Raw genomic sequence first — 11404 nt, forward strand, 5'->3', positions numbered from 1 at the left:
TAAAACAACTAGTGGTCCCGCAGTAGTCGAAATACGACTATAATTAATTGAAATTATAAGTGTCAACATTATTAAGGTCCTATTGTTAAATATTTCGCCAAGACTACAGTATAGACAAATACTCGTAATATTAAAGATAAAAAATACTAACCTATTCTCAATTTGACTACAGACTTTAAGCAATAACAAAAGTTTGACAATAAACAAAGAGTATATGTGTGTATGTCAATTACATGGTAGTGTGTGTAATGTTTTCTTTATTGATTTAATGTACCTCTTATGCATTATTTAAAAAAAATATTAGCATTGTGCACTTCTTCTCTATATTCTCTATAAGTATGGAAAAATTCATACTTCTCCGTCCGCGTAATTTTCGTAAAAAGGGATACAAAGTTTTTGCTTCACGTATTAATATATAGATATTTCATTTGCGCAGCTAGAGATTGACGAACTGTCACGTTCTTGTCAAACACAAACAATATTATGTTTTCCGATTCAGTAATAACTGTTTATTACCAAATTTAACCTAACAATAGCACTGGATAAGAGTTGCTTACCTGCAATATACTTTAATTTAAGGAAAGACAAGAAAACTAAGTATGTAGCTTAATAAAGATTACACGTTTGAAACACTGTTTCACTTAAAAGGCACGTCAACAAACTGTATTCATCTCGCGCTCAATAGAATCAGCAGGTCATTAAATCAACACATTAAGCTTGTTTGTGTTGCTTTCGAGTGTTCTCAAAACCGTTCCCGGTCGTCGTACGTACATTATCCGGATTTGTGCCGGTTTGTGGCCGTTCATTTGGCGATTGTGCGGCGTTCGAAACGTGCACCCGCAGATTGTCAGATAATGTGACGCGTGCTAAATGATCCCGTTCCGATATTCGCGGCCATACCAATAAACGCTATCATAGTAGAGCTATAACTGATACAGAAATGACACGAACATTTTAAATCAAACATTTAGGTAAATAATAATATATTTTTTTTAATTCAAACTTTATAGATACATTATAGCTTAGCTTACGTCACAAAAAGTTAGTCCGGAAAATCGATCAAGTTTGAATGACCTGAAGTGACCTGGACATTTTAAAATGTAGCCTATTCTATATATTCTTACGTGGTACCAATGAAATGGGTACACGCGTCGCACACGTGTCTCCGTGGTTTATCTTAACTTACTCCGTCGCATGAGGGCGCGCGTGCGTGTGACACTTTCAGTTGCAATGACCGTCATACTAGCAAAATGTAATTTATTATGAAACTATGCGTAATTCGAAATAGAAAACCTAATAATTATATTTTATATAGACTAGGATAGATAGATATAGAATATAATTATTTATAGATAATTACAATAAAGACGTATTGAACTGACAAGGAAAATCTCAATAGTCGATACCAAACTTTTTAAATTGAAATAAACAATCACTCAAATATAATAATATGCATACTTAAAAATCGTTACTATTATTTGTAATTTACTTAACTGACCTTAAAATCATAATTTCTTTTGATAATTCGAATCGATTAAAAACTATACGAAAATAAGACCACATTTCTTCTTCACAAATGTTTCGAATTTAGTGGCATTTAGTTACGAGATATACATATTTATGCAAACCGAATGAAACCGAAAAATACGGATATACGGACGCTGACAAGTCACAGTTCAGTCGCCTATAATTTTTTTTCTCTTTTAAATTCGATTTATACTTGATTTATTATTAAAAAAAAAACACAATATTCCTAACCTAAAAGTACATGTTATTATCCGCAACATGCTTCGTCAAAAAGTACAATACTTACTTTCAGCTGCAAGCGTCGTCATAAGTAATATAAATAGGTCCACGCTAACAGCAATGCGCGCGTAGGCATCGGCTAGTCAAACAATATCTTTCCTGGGCCTCGAATCTATACGGAAATACATGAAGTCAGTGTCGGAACGGTACTTCGATAAGGCTATGCGTCATGATAATCGCCTTATCGTAGCCGCCGCTGACTACTCCCCGAATCCTGATCATGCAGGAGCCAGTCACCGTCGACGCCCTAGACACGTCCTTACGGATCCATCAGATCCAATAACCTTTGCACTAGACGCCTTCAGCTCTAGGAGCAGACTTAGGGACCTCGGTAACCGTACTCGTCGAACTCGACAAAGAGTTCGCCGTGCAACCTAACCCATGAATCAGCTCGCTGAGTTTCTCGCCGGATCTTCTCAGCGGGTCGCGATTCCGATCCGGTAGTAGATTCATTCGCGAAGCAATTGCTCTTGAGTTGTTAGGTCTCCTTCGGAGGCGCTCAGGCAGTTGTTAGCAAATCCCACCCCTCCTGGCTGAGCCTTTGCTCGCCCACCTGTTCTGGTGAAACTGGAAAGGCCTCCGGGCCACCAGTAATCCTTCAATCATAAAAAAAAAAAAACAATATCTATACTAATATTATAAAGAGGAAAGATTTGTTTGTTTGTTTGTTTCGAATAGGCTCCGAAACTACTGGACCGATTTGAAAAATTCTTTTTCCATTAGAAGCCGACATTGTCCCTGATGAACATAGGCAACTTTTTTTTTTTTTGTTTGGTTTTATGTGTGTTTTAATGTTTCCGAAGCGAAGCGAGGGCGGGTCGCTAGTCTTTCTATATATTAATACGTGAAGCAAAAACTTTGTATCCCTTTTTACGAAAATTGCGCGGACGGAGGAGTATGAAATTTCCCACACTTATAGAGAATATAGAGAAGGAGTGCACAATGCTAATATTTTTTTAAATAACGCATAAAAGATACATTAAATCAATAAAGAAAACATTACACACACTACATACCATGTGTTTGACGCACACACGCATGCATACTATTTATTGTCAAACTTTTGTTCTTGACGTCTGTGGTCAAATTGAGAATAGATTAAATATGGTTTGTCTTTATTAACATTTTTTATAGTGTAGCCTTGGCGAAATTTGTGATTATAGAAGTATAAAATACAATCATAATAGTGTACATTCCAATTAATTATAGTCGAATTTCGACTACTGCGGGACCTCTAGTATGAAAAATTACATGAAAAGAACACAAGTAGGTACTCGAAAGGGAGAAGAGAGACATAATTCCGTTCAGATCTCCAATAACCCGTACCGTAAATATCTGAATAGCTCGCGCTCCACACCGCTCATTTGTACTGCCGACATTTTAATAATCGCATATTTTTACAAATGCTGCTGTTACAGTAAAAATTAAATAACTTTAGATATTTCCTATCAAGAATACGAAACGATTAATTATTTCAAATTAAATAACTTGACGGCGTTGATTGCTTTAATAAAAACTAAAACATTTAAGTGAAATAATTAACGAATTGACTTGAATGAATTGCGCGAAATTTAAAAGTATTTTGCAAATTAATTGCCAAGCCAATTGACACTAATCACTAAAGCAAAAGCAATAAAAAGGCAATACATAAATATTCTCTAATTTCGGTATTAATGTATAAAATGCTCCAGGTAAAAAATAATGATCTCTACGCGATTCAATGCTTATCGTAGGCTACGTGAAGAATCTCTGACAATGAATACTTAATTTATAAACATTTCCAGTAACACCAGTTCTTCTTTAAAAGTATGTATTTCATTATTGGGTAAGGTAAAGTAAGATCAGGTAAGGTAGTGACTACCTTATACTTGTAAAAATAATACAAGGCTGAAACATCATTTGAAAACCATCCAAAATGTAAAATGGCCGTGAGCGCGCTATTACTGCAACACCATCGCACCGCATCCCACGGGCTGTGCGCCGTGTCTTTAGAATTTTAATTAAATTGTTCATTGGCTCAATTAAATCGATTATTAAAAACGGTGCTCGAGAAGCAGGGGTGAAATGTTGCAATTGACGTCCTATATTACAATACTTCACGTTCCATGTGAGTGCTTCATTAATTTTCACATTTTAGCCACTTATAACTACGTTTTTTTAACATTTAATGTATTGTGATAAATAGAGCAGCAATGTATCATCATAGCCTTTGTATCAACTTACTTACCCCTCAGACTCAGTGAACCAATATGAAACTGGTCCTCTGAAACTAATATTGTTTCCTATTGCACACTTTCTCCTGTCTGCGACTTTGTTGCGTTGATATTTTTAAAGTTTTTGAGTGAGTCAAAATCTTTTTAAATATTAACTTTTAAAGATTAATCATGAACATTTTTATTGGCATTGATAAATTTGGAAAAATATCCAAAAACAAATACAAATAGCATAAAATTTATATATTATATTTTTTAATATTCAGGAAATTCGGAAATGGCACAAGTTGCAAAAACGAAACAATGTTAAACTAACTTAGGTACCTGGCCACATTCATATTAATGTCAATAGCCTGAGAAATTAGCTACCACAAAATAGTAGATACTCATATGACCTGAAACATATACAAGAATCCCAATCAGTCCACATCGAACGGTGATTCAAATTGGGTTTTTGCTATACATTAGGAACGTGCTATATATTTATATATACAGATAAAAAAAGCATGCTTATTAAAAAGTTAAATCAGATCTAAGCAGTTCGATAAGCAACTTTTAACACATGTTCCGTAGAGAAGTTTAAGTGTACAGGAAATGTACGATCAATCACCAACAATGGCAGAAGAAGGTGCCCCTCGGGGGAAAAAAGTTGAACGGAGTGTAGGTGATTTATCGGGGTAGTTAGAATTATCGCCATTTGCAATTCTTGCCGCGGCGAGTTTTAGCAAACAAGTTGGCGCGAACGACTTGTGGGAGGCACATTTTAAGCGACGTTTCGAAACCCACTCCTGCGTTTTATTCGGGTTATTAATTTTAAAAAAAAGGGGGCGTATACTTATGTACGCGCGTAAGAAGTCATCTTTTTTTTTTTTTGAAATTTTATTCAATTTGAAAAATAATCGATTAAACAACATCCTCAAACACGCATATTGGACATCCCTTTTCTTGACATCGTATAAATTCGGTAATTCTCGGTACGGTTCGGAAAGTTCACCTGCGGCTATATTCAGACTCGCCAAGCTACGTCGATCGTATTGTAATGAGCGATTTAGTGGGCAACTTCATTCTGTTAATTTTGTGTCACGGTGCGCGCGCACCGTAAAATTTCACTCTCATCAATTTTTCAAAACGCGCCTTAAGAAGTATAACTTCAAAAATATATGTGTGCAATTCACACGTGGTAGAAGTGAAACCTCCAAAAATGTTGGCTTCAAGATATTGAGCTATTGAGATATTGAGATTATATAAAATTTCGGGGAAGAGGATAATTGTAGGTTTTAGACATGATTATTTTATATTTTTTTCGTATATATTACGTGGATTTATTCAGAATGTATTAAGCACGAATATGAGGTACGAAGCACAAAGAGCGAACACGAATATAAGACACACTGTATAATGCTTCCTATCTCATTTTCTCCCACATTAAATCTTATGAATTTATGTGTCTGTCTCCTTTTACAGTCCCTTTTTCGTTTCATCGACTTTCGAATAACAACGACGGTAAACAAGTTTTCACAAAAAAAAACTTAGAAAATTTTATAACAATAGACACAGCCAGAAATAGTCTTTTGGCAGGAACCAATTTTCAAAGTTTCTCTGGGAGTTTTTTTTTTTGCATACATACATAAACTGCCCATAATCCTATTTTCAGCGGACGTTTAGATACTCTGGGTGTATGAATGAATTTGGATTGGATATATACATGTTTTACCATTTTTAATGTAGGACAAACGCTGTCCCACCTTATGTAATATTTTAGCCATTTGTATCTGAAAATGTGTACAGTTGCGACGATTGTCGAAAGTCGCACAAGTAAAGAGTCCGATTTATCGCTTGAGGCGACGACAGATGACACCCGTGGGACGATTCAACGACCTGACTTCAGCTTTAAGTCGACGGTTTTCCCAATCCAGAAAACTTCGAAAAGATAGGAAGGTAAATCGATCCTTACGACTTAAGAAACATTTCTTTAATATTAAATGTTTTAAATAATGACGTGCATTATTGTTAAGAACCATTAAAAAAGAATTTTACCAATATCAAATTTAACAGTCATAGAAAATATTTTACTTGTGTATTACAACCAAGACTCTTATTACTACGTTTTTTTGGCGTTAATCAATTGTTAGGTTGATTACAACCGTGATTAATTCCGAAAGTACTAAAAAATAATCTAGAAGATTCATGTGTTAACGTGTGATTTTGTTTATTTACCAACCAATCATTAAGAAATATTCAGTCGCGCTGCTCGCGTGTGAATATAAGTAGCCTTCAAATTAACACCAACATAACAAAGTCAACACCAACGTAATCACAAACAGTTTCCGTGTAATAAACGGTTCTGGCATTGACGTAATCACCGGTCTTGATCCCCAACCCTTAACACGGCCGGTCGTCAAGACCGAAAGACATTAAACTGGATGTAACGGCCCGTATGGTCGCTCAGCGATTATCTTAAAGTTAACCCTGTCGTTGCGATCCTTATTTGCGGTTCTGTCGAGCCCGAATGTCCCATGTTAAGTTATGTTGGCCGTAAGTTTGTGTGGAATAGAATTGGCCATCAACAATTTGTGTTTTACTTTATAAAATTTTTCTTCTTTAAGTTGAAAAAACACTATTATGAAACTTAGTAAAAAATGATCGATTTGTTTCATGTTTGTGTCCCATAGCATTAATTATCCATAATATTATTCTAAAAATAACCACTATCATAAGAACCAATCATGTCGTAAACAACAGAAGCTATTAGGTACTAGCCTATGCTAGCTATAAGGGGTCGGACGCAAGCCTATATTGCAATTGAGTTTGAATTTTAAATATATTTAAAAAAAATCCAGTCCTCTCACCTTACAAAGTTGTTATGCACATGCTTCTTAAGCCAAGAACGTAACAATACTTATCGTTGGCGACAGTTACAGCTGTGGAATGAGATGCGAACCCTGATGGCCGCTCTGCGTCGCATCCAGCCATTCGCCAGATATTGGGTCGTTACTGCACCTCTAACGTCAGCTTCAATTACTTTGAAGACAATGGCCCTGTTCGGTTCCTAGTTGGGATGTTTTTCTTGGATATAAAACTAAAGAATAAAATGTAACTGCAACATAACTATTATAAATAGTCTTTCTACAATATATTTAGTAGCTTTTGACAAAATATTTTCTTAATCGTCTCATATTTTAACTTAGAAAGCTATATAGGTATAGCTTAAAGCTAAACTGAACTGAACTAGTTATTAAATATACTTTAACAAGTAAAGGAAAACAACTTCAAATGCAGAGTATTGTTCATTTCATAGATTTTAAATTATGACAACAGAAGGATGTAAAAAAATCGTTTCAAGTATCAAATGATTGTAAGTCAAATTTAACCTTTAACATTTTCCATAAATTCTACGTATTTCTCTCCTTCTAGCACTTCACGACTTAAAATTGGTATACAGCGATTTAACAGGTAGCTTTCAAATTCACTCATAGGAAAGTGACAACATGCTTGAATGATTCCGTGCGGTCCAACACTAGTGGGTCCGGCAAAAAATTTAGTACCAAAATTTGAATTTGCAGTATAACAGTTGACTACCACTCTATATCCAAGTATTGCATCCAAGATAATATCAATAAATTCATTTATAGACCATGCCATTGCCAGCGTCGAAGATTCCGCTCCATGTTTGTGCATAACTACTTCTGTGCCGGCTTTCCTCACCAGTCTCGTTAACATATCAGCTTGGCATGGTTCAATACGATAATTTCGAGGAGTTAAATTCGAAAACAGCGGTATGATAGTCTTGTCAGAATGACCTCCTATTACCGGTACTTGTATCTCTTGTGCGTTAATTTTCAACGCTTTAGCAACAAATGATCGACTTCTTGACGTGTCTATATGCGTGATTCCAAACATTTTGGACGGATTGTAACACCCGTATTTATACATTACAGTACTTGCAAAAGGTATCAGATAATTTATGGGGTTGGTAGATATAGCTACAAACGCTTCCTGATTTTGAGCTGCAATGGCTTTGCAAAGTCTTTGAATCAATGGTGCATTAGCCCCGAGCATTTGTTCTCTTGTATTACCAGGCTTACGTGGCATTCGCGAGACCATTACAACCAAATTTGATGAATGGATGGCTTGTTCTAAATTAGTATCTCCAATAAAAGCAGAAACTGAAGGCCCACCTGGTAGATTGCTTAGTTCCAATTCTGTGCCTTTAATTCTATCATCGTCGTCATACAAATGTAGTTTGCTTACTTTAGAATTTCGCTTCAGAAAGAGAGACACATATGAACCAATATCACTTGCTGCTCCAATAACAGATACTTGTACATTTCTTTTTTGTAAGATCAGTGTGTTTTTCTTTAGCTGCGTTGCAAATAAACAACAAAATATTTTTTGGGCCATTTTTTTTCAATACTTTTGTAAAATATGTTTTTTAACATCACATTTTACTATTTTTGTGACTTTTTTATTGCGTGGTCATGATATTTGCTGTAGGTACTAATTGGTGTTAAGTTCACTGATAAAGCATAGTGATTTTATTCTCTTTGTTCACTGTAGGTACTTCCGTCAAAAATATCAAAAATACTGTCAAATATTTTTTTTTATATAAAAATTAAATCCTTCGCGGTTTAACACAGTAATCTTACTACTTTTTTTTTCTACCTAAGCTGATAGCCTTGAGAGGCTATTTCAGCGTAACCTTAACTAGTAGGTGAGCTCACGGGGCTCAAACCGGAGTGATGCTAACACTGACCCTAGCAAGAGCAGTGCTTCGCAGAATCTACCACCGGATCGGAAACGCGACCGACTGAGAAGATCCGGCGAGAAACTCAGTAGGCTATCTCTATGGGTCTTATACTACTAATACATACTAATACTACTTGTACTCGTATGCATGGGGTTTTTCATTAAGTGCGCTCGAACTTAAGCATAAAATTAAAAAAACCTGTTAAAGTGATATTGTCACCATTTTTAGTTTATTTTAAAGGCTTATTCCATGACATTATGAACCTATCTATACTAATATACTAATATTATAAAGAGGAAAGTTTTGTTTGTTTGTTTGTTTCGAATAGGCTCTGAAACTACTGGACCGATTTGAAAAATTCTTTTTCCATTAGAAGCCGACATTGTCCCTGATGAACATAGGCTACTTTTTTAAAGAATTTTTTTATTAATTTTTTTTGGTTTCGTTTGTGTTTTAATGTTTCCGAAGCGAAGCGAGGGCGGGTCGCTAGTGGAATATAATTTCAGCCAAATGGCCGCCGCGACTCCGCTTTAGGTGGTGTATCCTGGTGGACCAGTTTTCACCATTGACAGCGAGACTCGGGACGCCCGACCGGCGGTCGTCGGCGCCACGACCACAAGCCCTCTCGATCGGCAGGCTATCCGAAGCCCGCCTAGATGGAAAAATTGTTAGAACGGGTTATCCTATGGAATACCCCGCTGGGCCAGAAGTAGCGTGGGTCGAGGATAGCCGGCCTTCCATCACCCGGATGCTATTGCGTAAAACGCGTGCAGAGTAGCTTGCACGTCGTCTTCCCAGGCCCCCCTCGCCGGTCTCCAGACTGACATGTGAGAGGGACCTGAAACACTTAGAGGGCCAGGGCTTGGGCGAGACCTCCCTTCCCTGGCCCCCGCTCGACGGCGGCACCTTGTGCATCTCTCACGCGTCCCGCCGCCTCCTACGAGATGCAATCGCAGAAGTCGAGCATAGCCTTCCACGACTCATCACAACACTCGGCAAGGACAAGTGGTCTTCTACTTTTGCGACGAGGTCATGGCGCCACCCCTCCTATGCGGGGCAGACGACGAGCGTGTGCTCCGCCGTGTCCAAGTCGCAAACACAATGGTGGCACCCTGCCGTCGGCTCGGCTCTGATCCGGTGCAGGAACTCATCTAAGCAACCATGCCCAGTGAGCATGGTTGAGCAACACTAGCCCTAGGAAGAGTAGTGCTTCGCAGAATCTACCACCGGATCGGAAACGCGACCCAAGATCCGCCGAGAAACTCAGTGGGCGAAACTTCGACCTTGCGTCCTGAATAGCACCCTTATGATATGAAGTTTACAGGTTGAAATAGCATAGTTGGAATACCGGAGTAGTATTCTAATTTGTAGCCGGATAGAATAATAAATCATTTGATCATCGGCATGATTTTATTCTCGTTAATTATGTCTCAGCTTATAGTCTAAGGTTGTCAAAATTGTAAAACTAAGCTCTTTGCTGTCACTTGTCTGCAAAAAACATAGAGCACTACGATTATCTATTCCATACCAATAAAATTACCCAAGTAAAATAATACACAATATTCTTTTAAATTCGAAAAATTCAAAGTAAGTTTTCCCGCGTATCATAGCATTATGATAGTGAATCGAAGAATAATCTCGTCGTTGTTCACCACAACAAGAAGTTACCAAGTTACGGTAGTTGGCGCAACAAGCGAAGTCGGTCAAGTCCTGAGTCTATTACTGAGATCTTTACCTTTAATAACTAAATTAGTTGTTCACGATAACAAGGAATTTACTCCAGGTGTTACATTAGATTTATCACAAATACCCAGTCCCTCGCGAATATTAGGATTGACTGGCGAAGATACCTTAGAACGAGCTCTTAAAAACTCTGATTTGATCATAGCAGCTGGCGGACTTTCACAACGTCCAGATATAAGTGAAAAAGCTCTGTTGACAGCGAATAGCCAGTTCATTAAGTCTATCATCTCGAAATTGGGAAGATCGTGTCCTATACCTTTTGTAGGAATAGTTACTGAACCTATAAACTATTTAATTCCCATGACTGCTGAAATTATGAGGAATCACGGTGTTTATGATGAAAAAAAGTTATTTGGAATAACCGAAATTGACGCCATACGATCGCAGTGTCTTTACGCCACGGAGAATAATTTGAAAGCAAACGATTGTTATGTACCTGTTATTGGAGGCCATTCAGATAAAACGATTGTCCCATTGTTGTCTCAAGCTAAACCCACTGTGGAAATGAAAGAAAAAGATTTAGAAGAATTTACCATTAAATTGCGAAATTGCGATGGTATGATAACAAAGGCTAAAAGAGGGTGTATTCCTAATTTGTCAGTTGCATATAGTAGTTTTCTTTTCACTAAAAGCATTCTCGACGCTTTAGAAGGCAGCCCTGCAAAAATTCACGCTTTTGTAGATAACAATGACTTTGGTACATCATATTTCTCTAGCCTGGTGAATCTGGATAAAAATGGCGTCAAGGAAATGGTAAGATATTCAGAGTTCTCAAAATTTGAGTGTGATTTAATTGAAAAAAGTTTGCAGCAGTTGCGAAAAGACGTATCTAAAGGAAGGAAAATATTGGAACTGGCGTAAATGCTCATCTTTTGGTAAAAATGAAAATCAAAGC

General features: G+C 37.0%; 3 protein-coding genes across 3 annotated transcripts in view; 1 reads left to right on the plus strand and 2 right to left on the minus strand.

The window, feature by feature from the left end:
• The window catches only part of LOC692949 (beadex/dLMO protein), an 84157-nt gene extending 83492 nt beyond the window's left edge, over positions 1-665 (minus strand). Inside the window, exon 1 of the mRNA XM_038014745.2 lies at positions 558-665. The gene's annotated coding sequence lies outside the window, so the exon portion shown is untranslated. The remainder of the gene's footprint in view (positions 1-557) is intronic.
• Positions 666-7293: 6628 nt separating this feature from the next.
• On the minus strand, positions 7294-8622 carry LOC101746906 (malate dehydrogenase). Its single transcript, XM_004927759.5, has one exon. The coding sequence runs from the start codon at positions 8418-8420 to the stop codon at positions 7386-7388; it is 1035 nt and encodes a 344-aa protein (XP_004927816.1). The 5' UTR covers positions 8421-8622; the 3' UTR covers positions 7294-7385.
• A 1758-nt stretch (positions 8623-10380) lies between these two features.
• On the plus strand, positions 10381-11370 carry LOC101746766 (malate dehydrogenase). The gene has a single exon (XM_004927758.3). The coding sequence runs from the start codon at positions 10381-10383 to the stop codon at positions 11368-11370; it is 990 nt and encodes a 329-aa protein (XP_004927815.3).
• Positions 11371-11404: the final 34 nt, after the last annotated feature.

The sequence above is a fragment of the Bombyx mori genome, chromosome 13, assembly GCF_030269925.1.
Source record: "Bombyx mori chromosome 13, ASM3026992v2".
NCBI lineage: Eukaryota > Metazoa > Arthropoda > Insecta > Lepidoptera > Bombycidae > Bombyx > Bombyx mori.